The sequence below is a fragment of the Melanerpes formicivorus genome, unplaced genomic scaffold (assembly GCF_026170545.1).
Source record: "Melanerpes formicivorus ecotype bairdi unplaced genomic scaffold, bMelFor1.0.p_v2 SCAF_15, whole genome shotgun sequence".
Classification (NCBI taxonomy): Eukaryota; Metazoa; Chordata; class Aves; order Piciformes; family Picidae; genus Melanerpes; species Melanerpes formicivorus.
The window spans coordinates 10,264,042-10,286,966 of NW_027142367.1; the positions used below are offsets into that span (position 1 = coordinate 10,264,042).

At 44.5% G+C, this 22,925-nt stretch overlaps 1 protein-coding gene across 8 annotated transcripts in view; it reads left to right on the forward strand.

Moving 5' to 3' along the window:
- MTCL1 (microtubule crosslinking factor 1) overlaps window positions 1-22,925 on the forward strand; it is a 124,526-nt gene that overhangs the window by 13,456 nt on the left and 88,145 nt on the right. For all 8 annotated transcript variants that reach the window (XM_068147599.1, XM_068147592.1, XM_068147595.1 and 5 more), the window contains exons 2-3: window positions 2,850-3,074; window positions 5,331-5,489. In XM_068147599.1, the coding sequence (XP_068003700.1) occupies window positions 2,850-3,074; window positions 5,331-5,489 (384 nt within the window). The remainder of the gene's footprint in view (window positions 1-2,849; window positions 3,075-5,330; window positions 5,490-22,925) is intronic.

The following is a 22,925-nucleotide window of genomic DNA, read 5'->3' on the forward strand; positions in this document are numbered from 1 at the left end:
AGCCTCCTCCAGACTGAGCAATCCAACTCTTTCAGTCTGTCCTCATAGGAGAGGTGCTCCATCCCTCTGATCATCCTTGTGGCTCTTCTCTGGACACATTCCAGCATGTCCATATCCATCCTGTAAGAGGGAGATGATCAATAACATTAAAATTCCTTTTAATACACAAAATTCCATCACTTAGTTCTTAAATATAAACATCAGATTGTAAACCAGATCCCATTAATTTCTTGACGACAGATGTTTTCCTTTAGTGTGGATCTGTGCTTCAAAATTCTCCACTTACAACCCAATTATTAACCTGCTGTTAGCATTCTGAAGATGATATTAAAAAGTTAATTGAAATAACAAGCCTTATGCTTACCCAAAATTTGACTTATGCTGCTTCAACTAACTGTAGCTGTATAAACACTGGGTGTTTTATATGTGGATAGGGTTTTGGTAGGAGGAGCACTCTAGCTATTGCTTGGAGCAAACTGGTGCTTGGCAGCTGGCTTTGCAGGGCTAGGTTAATGGTTGGACTTGATCTGATCTTAAAGGTCTCTTCCAACCCAAACAATTGCATGATCTAACAGAAGATATTCTTGCTAAGGCAGAGTGGTTATATCTACCTGAACAGGTCCTGCAAGAAAAATACAAAGGCCTGCAGTGACAGGACAAGGGGCAATTGCTCTAGACTAGAGCAGAGCAGATTTAGATTGGATGTTAGGAACAAGTTCTTTATCATGAGCCTGGTGGAGCATTGGAACAGGCTGCCCAGGGAGGTGGCTGAGGTCCCTTCCCTGTAGATACTCAAGGTGAGGCTCAACAGGGCTCTGGGCATCCTGATCTAGTTGAGGATGACCCTGCTTACTACAAAGGGGGTTGGACTAGATGACCTTTGGAGGTCCATTCCAACCCAAACCGTTCTGTGATTCTACAATCTTTCATCTATTCCAACCCAAACCATTCTGTGAATTATAAATTCTAACATAACTATGGAAACAAGGATTAAAATATTCGGCATGTCTTCTGGCGTGGACTGTGCTCAAAGACAAGAATTGTCCCTCATCTGTAACTAAAACTTCAATGGAGCAAGATGAATACAGAGGGGGGGGAAAAAACATAACTGTCCATCCAGTTATGCCATGGGAAGGGGGAATGGTTGAGAGGACTACCAGGAGGCTGTAGGCCGACATGTTCCTGGAGGGACTGAACATGGATAATCCAGCCTGGAGGTGGAATTTTTCAAGGGAGCCAACTGCATAGCAGTGTCTTCTCCGTTTCATCTAAGTGTAAAACAGTCTCCAGCCATCCTTGGTATTTCAGTAGTCATTTGAAGGTCTGGGATGAGTGCAGCTAGTCCTGGTGCAAGTTCTCCTTGAATGTTTTCAAAGCTGTGCATATCAAAGGCAGTTTAAAAAGAAAACAATCCCCAAATGAATGGGGCACTTCAAATATTCTCCTCCTGGCCCGTTTTCTGCATTTCCCCTCCCCAGCTTTGTTTAAAGTGGGGTCATAGTTTTCTTCTAACGCAGCAGTTTAATGTCTTGTACACCTGTGCCTGGGAGACCTTCGTAAGAGTTTTACCTCTGGAACTTCAGTCATGCACAGATTAAAGAAATGGGAATCACAGAGCTTATCCTGTTCAGCTGTAAATCTTTAAATCTGACTTTGAAGAGCATGTGCTGTTCGTAGTGTAACACGGATTTGGGACAGTTCAAGATGCCCAGAGATGAAAGACCAGGTTATTCCCACAAGCACAGGTTTTCTTTTGTCCTTGTGGTTCTCTTAGTGCAATGTGTCTGCACGCACCAGAAATCCAGTTTCTCCCACACCCAACCCATCTGTCATTAAGCACATGCAGGGTAGAAGGTTTTGTTGGGACAGCATCTTCATATGGAGCTGTTTGGTATTTGGCATAAAGATTCATTAATATTTTCAAGGTGCGATTTCATTTTTAGGAAGTGCAGGTCCCTAGAAAGGCTCATCACCCAGTGATGCTGAGATAGTAGGTTCACTGTAGTCTAAATAAAGCAAACAATTGGTCCAGACAGTGTCTTACAAACCTGATTTTAGTTAGAATCATTCTGTGAACAGAGGCATCTTCAACCAGATCAGGTTGCTCACAGCGCTGTCCAACCTGAGCTTGATGTTTCCAGCAACTCGGCATCTATCACCTCCCTGGGCAATCTGGGCCAGGGTCCCACTTCCCTCAGCATAAAACATTTCTTCCTTCTCTCTAGTCTAATTCTTGTCCCTTGTCCTGCCACAACAAGCCCTGCTTGAAAGTCTGTTCTTATCTTATCAACTCCTTTAAGTACTGATACGCCACCAGTGAGTCTCCCTGGAGCCTTCTCTTCTCCAGGCCAAACAACCCAAATTTTCTCAGCCTGGTCTCACAGTAGAGGGGTTCAAGGCCTCACAGTAGAGTGTTTTAGTAGTAAACTTTGTAGAATAGGGTTAATGGTTGGACTTGATGATCCCAAGGATCTTTTCCAACCTGAACGACTCCGTGATTCTGTGGTTCCAGCCCTCACATCATCTTTGTAACCTCCTTTGAACTTGCTCCAACAGGACTATGTTGGAGATGGTAAAATGAAGGTGTTCCTAGTTTCAGGAGGCAGACAAGCATCTGGTCTGTTTTGAATTATTAAAGCAATTGTAAGACATGTAACAAGGGTTCATTAATTTAGTTTAGTGTAATTAGTCAGTGCTGGGATACAACTTACACTGCTTGGACTTCTGGAGCTGTACATTGCAATCTGGTTCCCTTCATTAACACCGGATCCTGGGGAGTGTGTTTCCTATTTTGCTCCCACGGGTGAGATTTGGAGTTATGATGGAGCACTTTTTTCCCCTTCTCACAGGATGAGCTGGATGAACTTCGGGCTGAGATGGAAGAAATGCGTGACAGCTATTTAGAAGAAGATGTTTACCAGCTGCAGGAGCTGCGGCGAGAACTGGACCGGGCAAACAAGAATTGCCGCATTCTGCAATATCGTCTCAGGAAAGCGGAACAGAAGAGCTTGAAAGTTGCACAAACAGGCCACGTGGATGGAGAGCTCATTAGGAGCCTGGAACAAGATTTAAAGGTGGGTGAGGGATTCAATATTCACAGTGAATGAGAGCAGACGGGGATTTGGCTGCCTGCGATGGGAGGGCGGGTGACACATGAAGCAGGCAGTAGTTCTCCAAACATCAGGAGCAATTTCCTTCCTCAACAGTGGATAGCAAATATGCAGCTTATCATCATAAAAAGATGTGTTTAGTGAGTTAAAAAAAAAACCCCACATGTGCTTGGATTCACAATGAAAGAGATGCAGTCAAGTTACATTTGTGAGTTGGAAAGATTTAAAGGGGTTTGTTATATTGGGTTTACTGGAAACCTTAGCTCTGCAAAACTGTAGGCAAAATCTGATATGCTTTCCCCAATTCATCTTGTTTCTTTCCTTTTCTCTTCTTGCTTATGCCAAAAAAAATCTAGTCAAAGTGGCATTTCATAGTGCCTAATGAGTTACTCATAATGGAAACAGACTGCTCCAGTATTTCAGATAGAGGATGAAAATGCTAGTCCCATAAACCCCCATATTCCTGCAAAAAATTATGCTCATGCTGAAGCAGTTCTGATATTTCTCAGAAACGGTTCCATCAAATCTAAGCCTTGTATAGGCATGATGCTTACCTACATGGTGGTCTCTCCTAATATTGCTGTCTGGTAGCTGTTTTGAAAATACCTTCTGTAATTCTACTTATCACTAGAATCATTAAGCATTTTATACTTAAAAAAGAAAACAACCCAACCAAAAAAAAACCCTTCTGAAATGGGAATGATTGGTTCCCAGTGTGAACATGAGAGTGATGCATGGAGTCATCAAACTCTTATATGCCAGATATACTTTTCTCTTTTATGACAGAAAACAATCACAGAATGGTCCAGGCTGGAAGTGACCTCCAAAAGTCATCCAATCTGACCTTCCCGCAGTCAGGAGAGATATCCCCAGCTAGATCAGGTTGCCCAGGGCCTCGTCAAGCCTCACCTTGAAAATCTCCAGGGATGGGGCTACAACCACCTCCCTGGGCAACCTGTTCCAGTGTTCCACCACCCTCACAGTAAAGGACTTCTTCCTGATATCCAATCTAAATCTTTTCTATTTTGAAGCCATTGCTCCTTGTCCTGTCACTGCCAGCCTTTGTAAACAGTCTCTCTCTCTCCTTCTTGTACACCCTCTTCAGATACTGGAAGGCTGCTATTAGGTCTCCCCTCTTCTCCAGGCTGAACCCCAGCTCCCTCAACCTGTCCTCATAATAGAGGTGTTCCAACCCCCTGATCATTTTCATGGCCCTCCTCTAGACCCTTTCCATCAGGTCCACGCCCTTCCTATACTGAGGGCTCCAGACCTATACACAGCACTCCAGGTGAGGTCTCATTAGAGCAAAGTGGCAGTCACTTCTCTGGATCTGCTGGCAACACATCTTCTGATGTGATTTGCCTTCTGGGCTGCAAGCACACACTGTCTGTTTACGTCCAGCTTCTGTCTGTTCATGTCCAGCTTCTCATCTATCAGCACCCCCAAATCCTTTTCCACACACAAATGATGATCTTATCATACTGGAAATGATACTGTGCTCAGTAAAAATCTGGTACATAGAGTCAAGTGATAGAGATATTGAAGTGTTTTAGTTTGTTGGCTTTTGTTTTGCTGACTTGCTGCATTTCAGCAATTCATATTATTTGCCTGATGAATCACCTTTCCAAATGGGTTTGGAGTAGCAGTTCTTTTCTTGTTAGTCTGGACTCAGGAAACCTAAGGTAACATCTATTTCTGTGCTTTCATATCACTCTATCTCTGTTGTGATTGCTGCTAGAGAAGCACATTTAGGGAGATGAGACTGCTGCACGGATGTGGCTTTGATCGATGACCTGTCAGCTTTGCAAGACAATCCCTCATCTTTTGTTTTATGGATGTGATGTGCTGAGGCTTTGATGAGTGGGTTTGGTACCTACTTGTGTCACAGGCTCACAGAACCACTGTGGTTGAAAAAGATCTTGAAGATCACCGAGTTCAAGCATTACCATTTCCTCCTGCTGTTCTTGACATTGTCTTAGCGTTATGTAGAGAGAGCTGGAGATAGGTAATCAAATAGATTTTCATCTTGGATTTCTTTATTAGAAATTAATATTCATTTTGGTACTTGGAAGGCTTGGAGTGTTCCATCAACAGTCTTATAATTGAATTAAAAATCTCTTGGCTGTCTGGGGTTGTAAGTACGCTTCCTGCTCCAGGAGATAATTCTGTAGCTGTTGCTTCTCATAGATCCTCTTCATGCATTTGTACTCTTCTCATCAGGTAGCCAAAGATGTTTCTGTCAGACTGCACCACGAGCTGGAGAGTGTGGAGGAGAAACGTGTTAAAGCAGAAGATGAAAACGAAGTCCTACGGCAGCAGATCATTGAGGTGGAAGTATCCAAGCAGACGCTGCAAAATGAGCTGGACAAGTTAAAAGAGGTAAGTGACCATCAGGAAAGCCATGCCAAGCAGGGTTGCTGGGGGAGAGGGGCAATTTGACACGCAAGCATCTTGGACTAACTCCTACATGAAATGCCTACTGATATTGCTTGCACAGTTGCCCAAGAGGTCTTCTCGCCTTTGTTGTGTGTCCCAAATGAGTTGGTCGTTTAGAAACAATAGAGAGAGCCAGTGAAACAATGCCGGGGCTTGTGTCCAGGGCTTCTCACAGGGCTTCTGTCCCATTTCAAACTGGCTCCTCAAAGTCTGCCTTCCTAGTGGAGCAAAACTACCTTTGATTTGACTCCAGCTAGCTCTGTCTCTCCACAGACTGGGACTTCCACCTACTTGAGAGTCAAATGAGGTATGCGTGACTTGTCTGAGAGGGCACTTCAGATAAGCAGGCCGCCACTGTGGCTGGTGCTGCTCAGTGCTTACAGTGGGAGCAACCAGCATGAGTGAGGCAGCAGGAATGTGCTTTGTAATATATAAAAGACATTGTACTTCATGTCCAGCAACGCTGTTGAGGAGAGGGATCATTTCAACTGGAGTTGACACATGGTCACGCTAGGTGATGTGATTCAGATCCTTGGAAGTGAGCAAGCTGAGGAACAGGGGACAGTAAAATCCAAACAGTGAGCACTGGTCTTTGCTCACTGCACATCCTGAGCTGCAGCAGGATTTCTTTTCTGTTACCAGTACAGCAGACTGGCAGCTTGCAGCCTCTGCTCTGTTTTAAACCAGATTGAGTGAGATAGAGCATTTAAACATAATGAGGTAAGGCATTTATCCTCTGAGCCCTGGTCAGATTTAGAGAGCTGCTGCAATTATGTGTTATTTTAATCTCTCAAACATTGCTTGCAAGTCAACTGGTACAAAGCCTGACTCAGTTTTATAAGGACAAGCCCTATTTAATTCCTCTGTGCTTTTGGGTTATGAGGAGTCCAGTGCAAGACTTTTGGAGCATTTTACACCTAAGAGCTGATCAATATCAGTGTTACTTAGATAAAGTAGGAGCCTAGCACAAAAGATGAAAGACTACATGATGTTTTAGATGTTGTCCTGCTTTCTGAGTGCTGTTTGTTAATGTTGTGCTTGATGGACGTGGTACCACGTTTCAGGTCTGTGGTCTATATACTATACAAAAATGGCATGTCATCCACAATGCCAAATATGTTGCTTGTGGTTGATTAACACCCATGTCCACTAGATACTGCTTGATGGTCTTTGGGATTGAACAGTTTGAGGAACCAAATAGTGGGTGAGCACTGAGAAAGAAACTGGGCCAGCAGTGCTAACCCTAACCAGGATGAATTTACCCTGCTTCCCCAAAAGGGTTGTTTGCTCCCTGAAAGGGTTGGTTGTCAAGCCTTGGAGCAAGCTACCCAGGGAAGTGGAGTCCACCTCCCTGAAGGGATCTAAAAGTTGTGTAGATGTAGTGCTGAGGGATATGGTTTAGTGGTGACCTGGCAGTGCTAGGTTAACAGTTGGACTCAATGATCTTAAAGGTCTTTTCCCACCTAAATGTTTCTATGCCTCTTAGGTTGCTGCAGCCTCACAGAGAAGGGAAGCACAACTGACTCTGCTGTCTCTCTGCTGCATTTCAAGTCATAACAAACCCTTACTTTGGAAGCAGACTTTACCCCCTAAGAGGCAAAAGCTGGAAGGGAGCTAGGGAAAAAGGGGAAGATGACAGGTAGAATGGGGTCATTCATGCTGATCTGGAGGCACAACAGAGTGTAAGATGTAACATAAGAAGTTGTGGCAGCAGTAGTAGAGATAATCTGCTTTTCTGTACCAGGAGTGGTGGTTTCTCTGGGAGTCAGAATTTCACAAGGTCACAGTAGGTGATAAGATGAAGGTTTTTGTCTTTGGCAGGTCACACAAGCACAGAGGAGCCAAAAGTTGCAGAGACACAGTACTATACACACCAGATAAATTTGTTGCAACACCATTGACATTAATGGGGGGAGGGAAAGAAAAAGTAAAATAAAATATATACTTGCCTCAAGATGTGTTCAAATAACTACCAGGAGCAGTTCCTCTTTAGGAACATTTAATGCACACAGAGCTCTCAAGGAATGCATTATAGACATGCCAGAGGGAACACTAGTTCTTTAGATATCAGGAGACAAGTGACCCAAAGGCCATGTAGCTCTTTCCCAATCCATTCTGACTGTGCATTCTGTCTGTCTGAAGGCTGACACTCAGAGGGAACATCTTTCCCATCCAGTCCTGGAGCGTTGCCCAAGACCCAGTTAGGCAGTGGTAGCTCTCTGAAGTAGCTCACTGTCACCATATGCTCATTTTCTGTAATATCCTGGGCTATTCTCAGCCCTTTTCCTCCATCATCTGATCAACAACAAGATTTTCTCACATCCACCGTCATGTTTATTGCTTAATTCAGTGCTTTCTCGTGCTGTACAATTCCCTGGGGTCCCCCGCAGTAGACGGCATCTGTGTTGATTACCTTTAATGTATTTTGAATGCTGAAATGTCTTTAGGACTCTTTTCTTAAAGCCACCTTCCTTTTAAAATCATAATCTTTGGAAGAATTCCTAGCACTCACCAGTGCTGTTATGTGTTCTTTCACCTATTTATGTCCCCTGTGATACTTTCAGTAGGAGTTTTTTTTGGTGTGAAATACATACGGAGCTGCTCTGTTGAAATAAAATTCTAATCCCCTTTAAAAAAAAAAATGCACTTCTGACTGGGAAATTAATTTTGCTCTCCTCCTGTTCACTTAATTTGAAGTAGGTGTGAGATAGGCTGTCATTTTTTTTTTTTATCCTAAGTATCATTGCTTGGTGTGTTTCAGCTTTGCCAATAAAAGCAAAGTCAAAACAGAGAGGAAGAGTGATGAGAAGTCACTTGCCCTGTACTTCACAATGCTCTTACCTCCTCTTCTGCTGCTGTGTCTTAGCTCATGCATTTCCCTCCCCCATCCCAGGTGCTGCTGGATTACTGTTTCATGACATGAACCATAGAATGGTTTGGGTTGGAAGGGGCTTTTAAAGGTGATCTAGTCCAATCCGCCCTGCAATGAACAGGGACATCTGTAAATAGATCAGGTTGCCCAGAAGTCCATGCAATCCGAATCTGGAGTAGTTTGAGGAATGGAGTATCTGCCACCTCTCTGGGCAACCTGGGTCAGTCCTCACCACCCTCAGCATAAAAATATCTTCCTTCTCTCTAGTTTAAATCTCCCTCTTTTAGTTTAAAACCATCACTGCTTATCCTGTCACAATGGGCCCTGATGAGAAGATTGTCCCCAGTCTCACTTAAGTACTGAAAGATCTCAATTAAGGCCTTCCTGGATCCTTCTCCAGGCTGAACAACCTCAACTCTCTCAGCCTGCCCTCGCAACAGAGATGATCCAGCCCTCAGATAATTTTTGTGGCCTCCTCTGGACCAGCTCCAACCTCTTCATGTCCTTCCTGTGCTGATGCTGTCATGATTTCAGAAGCTTTTGCATCAATTATCAAAACCACATCTAGACTCTTTTTTTGTTCTGGTATCTCCCAGATACCATGCCCATGGCAGGGGGGTTGGAACTAGATGATCCTTGTGGTCCCTTCCAACCCTGACTGATACTGTGATAAGACACTCCCCCTCTCAAAAACTCTGGTTTTCACTGATTGTTTCAATAAGGAGCTCTCAAATCATTGCTGAGTCACTTAAAGGTTTTTATGATGATGCCACCTCTTTCCCTTCCCCCCCTCCCCTTTTTGTCATAAACATGCTCCAACCCTCCAGCTCTTGGGAACATTTCCTGCAGCTGTGTTTTGAGCTAAGAAATGTATTGGTAAGGATTTTTAACCAATGCTGATGGATTTTATCCAATTCTGATGTCTTCCAGTTAAACACCAGTCGTCTCTGAAAGACTTCATCAAAACCCTGATGTTCAGTCCTCTTAGCCAAAAGGTTATACAGTGCTTTTCTTTCCCATAATACTGCCTTTATATATATATATATATATATATATATATATATATATATATACACACATATGGCTTGTTTTATTGCTGTGTAGGTTCATCATCCCACTATTCTTGCCTGAGATACTTCCACTGATTCTTTTGGAGCCAGCAATGTGTTCTTGTGACCTGGGAGGCCAGTGGTCTCCTGGGGTGCATTAAAAACTATGTGGCCAGCAGGTTGAGAGAAGCTCTCCTGCCCCTTTTAGTGAGGGCACATCTGGAGTACTGAGTACACTTCTAGGCTCCCCAGATCAAGAGAGGCAGGAAAGTAATGGAGAAAATCCAGTGGAGGCTACATAGATGCTGAGGGGACTGGAGCATCTCTGTGAGAAGACACTATTCAGTGGTGCCCAGCGACAGGACAAGGCACAATGGGCACAAACTGGAACCCAGAAAGTTTCTTCTGAACATATGGAAAAAAACTTCTTCACTTTGAAAGTGACCAATCACTGGAGCAGGCTTCCCCAAGAGGTTGTGGAGTTTCCTTCTCTGGAGAGATTCCAAACCCACCTGGACATTGTGATCTCAGGCAACCTGCTGTGGGTGACCCTGCTTTAGGAGGAGGGTTGGTCTGGGTGATCTCCAGAAGTCCTTTTGAGCCCCTGCCATGCTGGGATTCTGTGATACTTCTTCATCAGGCAATAAGGTTTTCTCTCTAGTATTTTATTAACTATACTGACCATAACAAGCTCTTTCTCCTTCAGTCCTCACTTCCACCGCTGCAGCATTGAGCTTCACTGATGATTTCTTTCCATAACTACATTCACCTATTTTTTTCCCTTTTTTTTCTTTTTCCCTACTGTGAACTTTTCCACTACTTCTGGCCTTCCCTCTAATGCCTTTTTATTTTTTTGGCATTCTCCATCAGAGCTTCAGAGTTTTCCTACTGCTGTGAACACTTCTTTGTCACATACCCTTGTGAAACTGTAATGTCTCTAAGAACTGGCCATCTAGGAATTTGCTAGGATTTTTGGTGACTTACCAAAGCTGCTAGTTCCATACAGATTTAGAGGGAGAGACAGTGCATGCTCACAGATTTGCTAAGTACATATATCACTGACAAGCCTTATTTACCATTTTTTTCCTCCTGTTGTCTAGGTTATTAATGTCACCATTTGAGTCAATAGGCTGCTAGGAGAGAAAAAATTACTCCATCACTAGCAGATTGCTTCAGCAACATCCCTGCAACTGTAATTTTCCCCTTCCTGATGTCCTAATTCAGCTCATGAGAAGCACTGATATATATTATTTAATTTGGGAAACCAACAGCATTCAGAAAAGTCTTTCCTTGTTTTCTTTACTTACAACAGTGCAAAACCCATACCACTCATCTCCTGAGAATCTACCATCCAGATCTTTTCTCAAAGGTTTGATAGTAGCAAGTGGATTTTCTTTAAGATCAAAACATCTTTAACCCAACGTCTGACCCTCCTCAAATGGCATTTCCTTGGAGCCACCAGGGTATCTTTAGGGAACGTCTTTCACACATTTTCTCAGCAAAGATGCTTCACAACTAGATGATCTGTTATTAGTGAGAGTTTAAACAACTATGAAATCATGGCTTGGCAAGTGTTGGGTGCCTTTGTCATAGAATGATTTGGTTTGGAAGTGATCTTAAGGGGCTTTTAGTAAAACCTTCCCACAGTAAGCAGGAACATCTTCAACTAGATCAGGTCGCTCACAGCCCTGTCCGACTTCACCTGGAATGGTTCCAGGGGTGGAGTTTCTACCATGTCCCTGGGCAACCTGCACCAGTGTTTTACCACCCTTGGTGGAAAAAAAAATCCTTCCTTCTCTGCAGTCTGAATCTAACCTCTTTTGGTTTAAAACCATCACCCCTTGTCCTGCCGCAAGAGGCCCCGCTAAAAAGATTGTTCCCGTCTTGCTTATAGGCCCCCTTTAAGAAGTGGAAGTCCGCAAGGTCCCTCTAGAGACTTCTCTTTTCCAGGATGAACAACCCCAACTCTCTCAGCCTGTCCTCACAGCCCTCACATCATTGCTGTGGCCTTCTCTGGACCTGATCCAGCCTGCAGCTTCTAAACATGTATTTTTGTATTCTTTGTCTGGGTTTGGCATAGTGAGCCAGAGATGAGAAAGGGGAAGGACCATGGCAGCACGGATGCTGCTGGGGAATGGTGGCCCTGCCCAGATGGACAAAGAGAGGGGAGGATTAAGGTCAGGGGTAGCAGCTGCTGACAGATTTGTTGTGAGTGTTCTGAAATGGTTTAGCAAGAAATGAATGAGAATTGTGTAACTGGGAAGAAAGGAGCATTATTGTGTGTGGAACGGCTGCACCCAGCAGGTGACAAGTCTCTCTTTATAGATGCTGAAAGCAGAAGGACTGCAGGGGGATCAGCCAGAGGTGTTGCTTTCTCTCTCCAAGGATCTTTGATGTGGCAACAACATCCCCCATGACACTGAAGTTTTCTTGGGCAGTTCCTAATTTCAGTTGCAATTATTTGTGCTTCATGCCTTCTGGATTGTTGTGACTGTTAAAGGCATGAGTGCAGTTCTCCAGACATGTTCACTTGGGAAATCTCTTCCAGTTGTTGGAGAACCATGGCTGTGTCTCATGTTCAATGGTGTTTTCACAAAGAAAGGCAGAGGAGGAAGTAATGAAATTGTGTTTGCATTCATTTCAGCATGAGAAGAGACAAGTGCAAGTGTTAGTAATGTCTCAAACACATCTCTCTAGGCTACAGACTGAGATGACAATCAGTACATAAATGAGCTCCACAAAGAAGGACCAGGGAGTCCTAGTGGACAAGTTGAATGTGAGCCAGCAATGGGCTCTTGTGGCCAAGGAGGCCAATGGTCTCCTGAGGCGCATTAAAAAGTGTGTGGCCAGCAGGTTGAGGGAAGCTTTCCTGCCCCTTTTAGTGAAGCCACATCTGGAGTACTGGGTCCAGTCCTAGGCTTCCAAGTTCAGGAGAGACAAGGAACTACTGGAAAGAGTCTGGCAGAGGCTACAAAGATGCTGAGGGTACTGGAGCATCCCTGTGAGGAGGAAAGGCTGAGAGACCTGGGGCTGTGTAGCCTGGAGAAGAGCAGACTGAAAAGAGATCTTATTAATGCTGTTACTAGTGCTGATCAATATCTAAAGGGTGGGAGTCCAGACTCTTTTCAATGGTGCCCAGTGACAGGACTAGTGGCAACAGACACAAAGTGGAACCCAGGAGTTTCCATCTGAACATGTGGAAAAACCTCTTTGCTGTGAGAGTGCCAGAGCCCTGGAGGAGGCTGCCCAGAGAGGTTGTGGAGTCTCCTTTTCTGGAGAGATTCCAAACCCAAATGGACATTGTGATTCTGGGCAATCTGCTATGTGTGACCCTGCTTTATCAGGAGGTTTGGGCTAGTTGATCCCTAGAGGTGCAGTCTCCCATCACCCACCATGCTGGGATTTTGTGAAATGGAGCATAATACATGCAGTGGATGGTTATTCCAACTGGAGATCACTTTTCTCTCTTTTCTCTCTGATGTAAATACATAAATATAGGGTGGAGCAATACACAAGCGGTGAAGGAATTATTCTCGGTGAAACCACATGGTTGTAGAAAACACTGCCCATGTGTTCATGAGCTAGGACTTCTTGCATGGTAGTTAAGGTGGCACATGCTGTTCTGCAGCCATTTCTCAAAAGAAATTTACTTACTGGGGTGAAAGAGGGCTATGCTGTGAAAAGCATTTGAGTTTTCTGTAATATATGACTTCTCTTAGTTACCCAAAAGCTTAAATGATGTGAATTTGCTGAGAAACAAGGCAAAGAGAAGCCTTATAAGCTATAGATTCAAATCACATTTAAAAGGCTGAGATGGCCGTGTTAAATCTGTAACCTTACTTAGAAGTTACTGCTTGTGGCAATTATAGGTCAGGAAGTCTCGTGCAATAATCATGACTAAAAACATTAACTGCATAAAAGCTTTACTGCAGCACCATTTTGTCTCCGGTAGCTTTTTTCCCTCTGATAAATAATGAATTGGAACCTAAACCACAGGGAATGATTTCATTATGGCATTTCAGGAGCTGCATTGACAGTGAAGTGGTCTGTTCAGTGTGGAGACCAACAAACAGGGTGGAGGGAAGGTGTGGAAATGGATCTGCCTCAAATCAAAACTATAAAATCACAGAATGGTTTGGGTTGGAAGGAATCTTTAGAGATCATCTAGTCCAACCCCTAACCCCTCCAAAATGTACCTGGAGTATTGTGTACAGCTCTGGTGCCCTCAATACAAGAAGGTCAAGGATGTGATGGAGCAAGTCCAGAGGAGGGACACAAAAATGATCAGGGCACAGGAACACTTCTACAAGGACAGGCTGAGGGAGCTGGGTCTGTTCAGCCTGGAGAAGAGAAGACTCCAGGGAGAATTAATAGCAGCCTGCCAGTACCTGACAGGAGCCTACAAGAAAGTTGCAGAGGGACTGTTTACAACAGCCTGCAAGTGATAGGACCAGGGACAATGGTTTGAAATTAGATAAGAGGAGATTTAGGTTCACTGTTAGGAGGAAGTTCTTTAATGTGAGGGTGGTGAGACACTGGAACAGGTTGCCCAGGGAGGTGGTTGTGGCCACATCCCTGGAGATATTCAAGGTCAGGCTCAACAGAGCACTGGGCAACCTGATCTAGTGGAGGATGCCCTTGCTTTTACTGCAGAGGGGGTTGGACTAGATGACCTTTGGAGGTCCATTCCAACACAAACCATTCTATGATTCTATAATTCTAAGAATCAAACTAAGTAGCTTAATTATTTTTTTTCTCCCAAGTAATTATAGTACAGGTCTTCTAATGCACTCTCCATCTTTATTTTTAGGCATTTAAAACATAGATTTACAGAGAAACACCCCTCTGAAATTATCAGAATGTTCTGAGCCAGTCCCTTATGCAGAACAGTATCTGCATCTGAATTCATGATTTGCCAAGTAAATTGTCACCAAGCTCCAGCTAGTCTCTATTTGCTCGATATTTTATTTGTCCACCCTTGCCAGCAACCATCTGGCACTGCTTCCAGGTCCTGTTATGATGTCTGATGTGCTAGGTTTTGAGAGAAAGTAGCAGTGACTGCTGCTCAGGTCTAGAGTTTTTTAACTTTCTGTTACTCAGCCTGAGCTGAGCCTCTCATCCCAGGCATAGGCTTCCTCTTGAGTCACTTCCTTCATGGCCTCACTCCTAAATACTGATCCTCCACTAACCTTTCCATAGAGAGAAATCTTGCTTAAGTTATGATCTTTGCAGCAGGAACAATGACCTCCCCTAGCTGCATGGTTGTCTAGATACCGGTTAGTTATAAAGCAAGCGTAGGGTACAGTACCTGGAGAGGAAGAGTTCCCTGCACTGGAAAGCACCTCCACAAAGGAGGACCAGGGAGTCCTAGTGGAAAACAAGTTCACCGTAAAACCAAAATGTGCTCTTGTGGCTAAGAAGGCAAATGATGTCCTGTGGTGCTTTAAGAAGGGTGCCAGGTCAAGGCAGTTTCTCCTCCCTCTGTGCCCTGCCCTAGTGAGACCACATCTAGAGTATTGTTCTAGAGCCCCAGTTCTGGGCTCTCCAGTTCAAGAGGGACAGGGAACTCCTGAAGAGAGTCCAATAGAGGCTATGATGGTGCTGAGGAGACTGAGGCATCTCTGTGAGGAGGAAAGGCCAAGAAACCTGGGGCTGTTTAGCCTGGAAAAGAGCAAACAGAGACGAGATCTTCTCAATGCTGATCAATAACTAAAGGGTGGGGGCAAGTCGATGGAGCCAGACCCTTTTCAGTGGTGCCCAGTGATAGGACAGTGAGCACAAACTAGGTGCTGGAGCCCTGGAACAGGCTTCCTGGAGAGGTTGTGGAGTCTCCTTCTCTGGAGAGATTCCAAACCTACCTGCTGTGAGTGACCCTGCTTTAGCAGGGGAGTTTGGATCTAGGTGATCCCCAGTGATCCCTTCCAACTTCTACCATGCTTGGGTTCAGTGATTCTGTGAATTGAAATGTTCCCTCAGTTGTGTATTTTTCTTATGGTATAGCAGAACCCTTTCAGTAGCTAAAAGGCTGGTGCTCTTTCAATAAGAGAGACTGGCACAGAGATAACCCCCATGAAGCTCAAGTTGTCTATCAGTCTCCCCATCCTCCACACAGTTACCAGAAATAACCCTGCTGTTGGTCACATGGGCTTCAGCAGTGACAGTGCAAACAAACTGTAGCCTCTGTGACATCTGTATAAAACTCTCCTGGGAAAAAATCCAGGCTTATTTTTCATGCCTTCCCTTAACCTACCCCCAGCATCATTAAAAGTTTTCTTCAGCAAAACCCTATTAAAAATGGGCAGCAAATCCTTCAAGTGTTGGGGGGGAGGGGGCAGCAATTAGGGTATGCTGTTTATGTTCTAAGTCACATTTCAACTGGGGCAAAAGTCCTCGATGGAGACAGTACCCTTTGCTTTCCTTGCCAAGATGTGGGCAAGACTTTGTGCCAGGGCAAGCAAATTTTGGCAGTATGCTGCTGTTCTGTGAGCAGAAGCTTGGACTAAAAGCTGAAATATCCACTGTCGAGTGTACACTGAAGTTAATTAGGAATATTCCTCATCTTTCCTCTGTTTGGTGAAATTCAAGTATTCACCACCTGGCAACTATTCATATGGAAGTGTCATATGGTGTTTGTAAGGGACATGGGTACCCAGCACTCCTGGTTTAAGCTAGACCAGAACTAATTCTGTTCAGTGTTTGGACTTCTCAGCCAGGGGCTTCTTCTAGCAGTGAGAGCACTGATGGGCAGTTACTGTCAAGGGCTGGGCTGCAGAAAGGCTCTGGCTTAGTCTTGCTCCTGTGCAGACCAAGGGCACTGCCACATCTGCTCCACCTTGAGGGACAGGAAGTCAGAGGTGACACCTGCAGGAAGGGGAGTGAACAGGAGAGATGACCCTCAAGTGACGAATGAGGGATTCCATCCCATGGACATCATACTCAATACAAAGCTGAGGGATCACCAGGGTCAAGCCTCTTCTTCAATGGCTGGTATCCAAGAACTCTGTTTATTCTGTCTTCAATTCCAACCCACATGTTCCAGAATCCAGCTCCTGAATCCAGTTCCCATCTGCTACCTAGTCCACTCTGGGACTTTGCCAGTGCCTACTCCCAGTATCAGTGGTGACAATGGTGACATCATTGCCATCAGGGCTTGTTTCTCTGTTTCATTGGATTGTTTGTCTTTCTGTTCCAGCTATTTTATTTTTCTTTCTCAGCCCATCAGCCTCTCTCCCTTACTCCCTTTCTCTTACCTTTGGGAAGGCAGAGGTTCAAAAAAGCATCTGTCACTCATCCAGTGTCTGACCCAGCCCTACTCCTTGACATCAGAGCATTCCTCTTTCAGAGAGGTCTCTAAAATGTCTGAAAAATATCAGAGGTATCCCTCCTCACTTTCCTCCCAGGACTTGGAGGAGCCAGTACAGCTCCCAAAATGGATCTGGCTTTGAGTCTGTCAAGGAGCTCAAGCTGAAGGGGAAATGGGGGCTATAAACCTGTGAAGAAGGACCCTCATTTGGCAGGCAGTGCAAGCTTGGTGCCACCAGTCCTGCAAGGCTCAGCTTTCCTGCCACACTTTGGCTGTCTCCTGGTGAGCAGACACAGAATGTTGTCATCTCACATCGCTGGTAATTTCATCCCCAGCATCTGGATCTCTGGGTAGCAGGATGGAAAATAGGAAGAGGCAGTCTGTCAGGGTGAGAAAGAGTAGCATGGTGAGATGTGGAGTTTCTTACCAAATTTCCTGGGTTGCAAGTGGTTTGGTTGTGGGATTTTTTCAGTAGGGTGATGCTCCATGTAGGAATACACATCGCATCAGGGTATTGGTACCTACAAGGATGGCACTGTCCAGAAATGCTTAGGCAGGTGAAAAAAAACTCAGAGCTATTGATTTTTGTCCTCCTTTGAAAGGGTTAATTGATTTTTTTTCTCTTATCAAATTAATTATTTAGGCTTGCTTCTCTAGCTCTATTTTTAAAAGGAGAAGGTAGCTTATTGCTCAGATAACTTGCAAAGTATTCACATCACACTACTCCAGCTGTCAGAGGAGGAAGGAAGGGGAAAGTTCTGACCAATTTCAGCACTGTGCTTTCTCCCTTCCCTACACCTGCCACCATGCTGGTAAGCGTGGCTCTGCTGCTCAAAGCCTTACTGCCAGGCAGCACAGCCTGGTGGTGCATCACATGTCACCTGGATCTGTCAAGAAGTTCTCTCTTCCTTTGGAAAACCAAAATGGAGTTGCTGGTGGAAGTAGGTCAGGAAAAGGCTTTAAGTGGCAAAGATGTGGAATTGAATCACAGAATCATAGAATGGTAGGGGTTGGAAGGGACCTGTGGAGATCATCTAGTCCAACTCCCCTTCTAAAGGAAGCTCAGCTAGAACTGAGCAATTGGGAGACTTCAAGCAACCTCAAGCACATTTTCCTGCTTTGTGTAAATAACCTCTTTCCTTTGTGCCACAGATGGGAATGTTCTCACTCATCTCTCTAACCCAATGTATGCCAATTTTGGTGGTGTGTGCAGGACTTCAGCCCCTTTCTTACCCCTATAGGGGTGATTCCCACACCCCATGGATCTCCATGGGTTTTGCCAGCTGCTCTACCACCAGAGACCTCACTTCAAGGCAATCATGGTTTTCCACCCCATTCCTACACTCAGTCTGCTGAGAAATTCCTGGGAAGGAATCTGCTCTGTGGGAAGAGGCACATTGAAATCTTTGCTTGATTTGAGTATATGTTTGTGCCTTGTTGTGAGAAAGCCTCAAGTTTCTCTGAGTACCCATAATGGTGGGTCCTTCATGACACTATCAGCCCCTAATGGTACCTTACCTCTGACTTCTGTGTTTCCTTTTCTTTTTACTGTGTATTTTGTTTCAAGATGAAGGCCTGAACCCAAATGAATACAAGAATTGCAAGATATTCTTACCTGAATGTGAAAATTTTAGGTCTTGCTCCAGTGGAGCTGAGGAGAGTAAATTGTGTTGATATTTAGGGACATCACCATAATGTGTACGTGGGCAGGAGGAGCACAATGATCCATCTGAGATTGCCAGATGTACATATTGGTCTATTTAAGGCCTCTTTCTCAGGGATTGCTCCAAAATAGTTACAGCCCAACCTCTTCTTCAGCATGCTCTTGCGGCAGTCAGCTGTGCCAGGAGAAACTGGGTCTTGTGCAGAGATTGGTGAAGGCAGCTCTCCTCACCATCACTCTGGGCAGGGTTCAAGATAAATTCCCATCCCTGAGTTCCAGTGTGTCAATACATCAGAGCTAGAAATGATTAAATGGCAGATTGAAATCTGGAAGTCTTTAAACTGCTCTTCTCGTTAATGTTTTTCATCATATATAATGCATTTTTCTATCAAATAAATAATTGAGGATTGTTTGTTCATCTTTCTGTTCAGTTTTCAAGAGTGATCCTTCATAGAGTCACAGAAAGGCTGGGCTGGAAGGGACCATTAAAGGTCATCTAGTCTAATTGCCCTGCAGTCAGCAAGAACATTTTCAACTAGATCAGGTTGCTCAGAGCCCCATCTAACCTGATCTGGAATGATTCCAGGGATGGGGCTTCTACCATTTTCTGGGCAAACCTGGGCCAGTGCAAAAAGTTGCTTCCTTCTGTCTAGTCTATATCTCCCCTCTTCTTGTTTAAAAGCATCATCCCTTTTCCTATCACAACAGCTAAAAAGATTGTCCCCATCTTTCTTCTAGGCCCCTTTAAGTAGTGAAAGGTCACAATAAGGTCTTCCTATAACAAAGATGAGGACAGACTTTTTAGCAGGGCCTGTTGTGATAGGACAAGGAATGAAGGGATTAAACTGAAAGAGGGAGATTTAAACTAGAGAGACCAAGAAGGTTTTTTTTCCACTGAGGGTGGTAAGACACTGGCCCAGATTGTCCAGAGAGATGGTAGAGGTCCCAGCCCTGGAAACATTGCAGGTCAGGTTGGACAAAGCTCTGAGCAACCTGCTTTTAGTTGCAGAGGTCCCTGCTCAGTGCAGGGGGATTGGGCCTTTAAATCATTCCTTAATTCTATGAAGAGGAGCCTTGTAGGGATGAGCTTTGCTGGTATGAATATATCCTTCATGTCTTCATGGATGCTTTCCTTAGAATCACAGAATATTAGAGGTTGGAAGGCACCTCCAGAGATCATCAGGTCCAACCCCTCTGCTAAAGCAGGATCACCTGGGGTAGTCTGCACAGGAACGCATCCAGGTAGTTTCAAATGTGTCCAGAGATGAAGACTCCACAACTCCATTGGGAAGCCTGTTCCAGTGCTCCATCACCTCACAGTAAAGAAGTTTCTCCTCATGTTGAGGTGAAACCTTCTATGTTCAAGCTCGTACCTGTTGTTCCTTGTCTTATTATTGTGCACCACTGAAAAGAGATTGGCCAGAAGCAAGAGCAAAGGCTGTGGATGTGATACCCCGCAAGTATCCACAAATGATACTCCACAAGCATACAGAAGGTCAAGAGTTCTCAAAAAAATCTGGTATTAACAGAAAGATCTCTGTAGCATTGCTACATAATTTTTCATAGCAAGCACAGACCAAGAGAGAGGATAACAAAGTCTTTTCATACATTATCTTCAGTTTCCTAAATGAACCAGCACATATTTCTCAGCATATAAAGACTGACACTGCTCTCCAGGATTCACTCAGTGTGCTTACTAATAGAGGCATTTCTACAACCAAACCTGACAGTCTGTTAACTGGTTTTAAATGTAGGTGTTGATTGGATTCTGCCACCTTTCTTCCAGGTCTTCAGCTGACATAATTGAAGGCGATGGGAGCATTAATTGGAATGCAAAGGTTGTCATTCTTATCATATTGCAATCTGGTCTTTTAAAATTGAAGCTGACTTTTCATCCCTTCCCTGGCCTGCAGCTGATTCTGTTCCTCACTTGGTCACTTGAGCTCTTGCTCTGAGGTCCTGGAGCTGAGTATTACTGAGAGGAGAGAAGAGAAGGAGATGAGATTTCCGTTTGGACCATCAGAAGAGGAAATAGTTCAGATAAATCACCCACCCCCAAGGGTTTATTTTAATCCTGTCTCAAAAGTGGGAACTGCTGGGTGAGGAGGATGTGGCAGTAACCCCTTGGAGACTTGTGATGGGGGGGGAGGAGGAAGAGAAAATGTTGCAATACTTCTGGTTGAGATTTGTTTTTTCTTTTTAGGGACTATTTCTGTTGCAAGTGCTCATAGTTGATTATCCATAATCAAGACTTTTCAAACAGAGCTATTAGAGGACTAGATCATCTCTCATATAAAGGAAGGCTGAGTGACATGGGCCTGTTTAGCCTGGAGAAGAAAAGGTTGAGGGGTGATCTTCTCAGTGCTTATAAATACTTAAAGAGCAGGTGTCAGAAGGATGGGGCCAGTCTTTTTTCAGTGGTGCTCAGCGACAGCACAAGAGATAATGGGCACAAACCTGAACACAGGAAGTTCCACCTAAACATGAGGAAGAGCTTCTTTACTTTGAGAGTGGCAGAGCACTGGAACAGGCTGCTCAGAGAGGTAGCTGAGTCTCCTTTTGAAGGTCTCTGGAGACCTTCAAAATCTGCCCTGGAAGCCATCCTGTGCAACCTGCTCTAGGCAAACCTACTCTGGCAGGGAGGTTAGACTAGTTGATCCCCATAGGTCCCTTCCAACCTCTACCACTCTGTGATTCTATGATTAACAACAAAATTTCTGCTGTCCTTCTGAAAATCTTCATGAAGAACTAAAGATTTTAAACCAGATTGGCAGGTTGGCAGTCACAAGCAGAATTTTACCCTGTATAACTGCTAGCAGAAAAGAGATGAGGCATCACTGAGGATTTATTGACTGTCTTTTTTCTCCATTAAAACACAGGCTATTATTTTCCAAGGGAAGACTTACATTAATTAAATCATTAGTGACTGTGCATTTAGAGTTTAGGGTTTTTTTGACAGGACTCTTAGCTATCATACCCGGGCAAGTCAGACCTCTGTAGCATGCAGGGCAATGACAACTTCCTCTTTGATGGGAGATGGAGAATTTGGCCAGCAGTGAGCAGCTGTCAGAATGATCATAGCTGCCTGCAGTTCTTTTATTTTTAAGCTCATGGTGTAGTAGTTCTTAGGCTTTTTGCCTCTCTTTTTTTCTCTTTAATTGCAGACCTAGTTGTTCGGTTTTGTTGCATGACTGAATGTGTGTTACGGAGGCAGCCTTGGGGAGCGATGTGCTGAAGAAATGCAAAGTGAAATATCACATCACTGCCCAAGGAGGAAAAAAAAATCAGCCTATTGTTGAGGTTTTAGGACCTTAACATTCAGCTCATGCAGATTTTGAAACATGGAAAGATATGTGTGTCAAATTGAATCTGGTTGCTGGCCAGTCACATGTGGTATTCCCCAGGGCTCAGTACCAGGGCAAATTTTCTTTAATATCTTCATCAGTGATCTGGATGAGGGGATTGAGGGCAACCTCAGTAAATCTGCAGATGAAAACAAGTTGGTAGGGAGTGTTGATATCCTTGAGGTTAGGGAGGCTTTACAGAGAGACCTGGATTGTTGGGCTGAGGCCAGTGGGGTGAGGTTCAAAAAGGCCAAGTGCTGCATCCAGCAACTTGGTTCACAGTGACCACATACAATGCTCCAGACTTGGTGAAGAGGGGCTGGAAACTGCCTGATGGAAAAGAGCCTGCGATGTTGGTCAACAGTCAGATGAACATGAACCAGCATGTGCCTAGGCAGCCAAGGAGACCAACAGCGTCCTGGCCTGTATCAGGAATAGCATGGTGAGGAGGAGGAGTGAAGTGATTGTCCCTCTGGTGAGGCCACACCTTGAGTACTGCGTTCAGTTTTGGGCTTCTCACTAGAGGAAGGACACTGATGTGCTGAAATGGGTCCAGAGAAGGGCAAGGAAGCTGGTGAAGGGTCTAGAGTACAAGTCTTGCAAGGAGCTGCTGAGGAAACTGGGGTCATTTAGCCTGGAGAAAAGGAGGCTGTGGAGAGACCTTGTCACTCTACAACTCCATGAAAGGAGCCAGATGGGGGTTGGTCTCTCCTCCCAAGTATCATTTAATAGGAGAAGAGGAAACTGATCAAGTTGCACCAGGGTGGATTTATGTTGGACATGAGGAAATATTCCTTCACTGAAAGAGTGGTTAAGCCCCAGAAGAGCTTGCCCAGGGAAGCGGTAAAGTCACTATTCCTGGATGGATTTAAAAGCTATGGAGATGTGGTGTTAAAGGACATGGTTTAGTGGTGGACTTGGCAGTGCTGGATTAACAGTTGGACTTCATGATTTTAAATATCTTTTCCAAGCAAAACAATTCTTTGATTGTAACCTGGTGACTGTACTTAGGTATTTACAAGGGAGGTAGGGGAACTAGATCCCTGAAAGTGTCAAAGCTCTGAGTGCTGTGCACAGGTCTGGAGCCCTCAATATAGGAAGGACATGGATCTGATGGAGCAGGTCCAGAGGAGGGCCATGAAAATGCT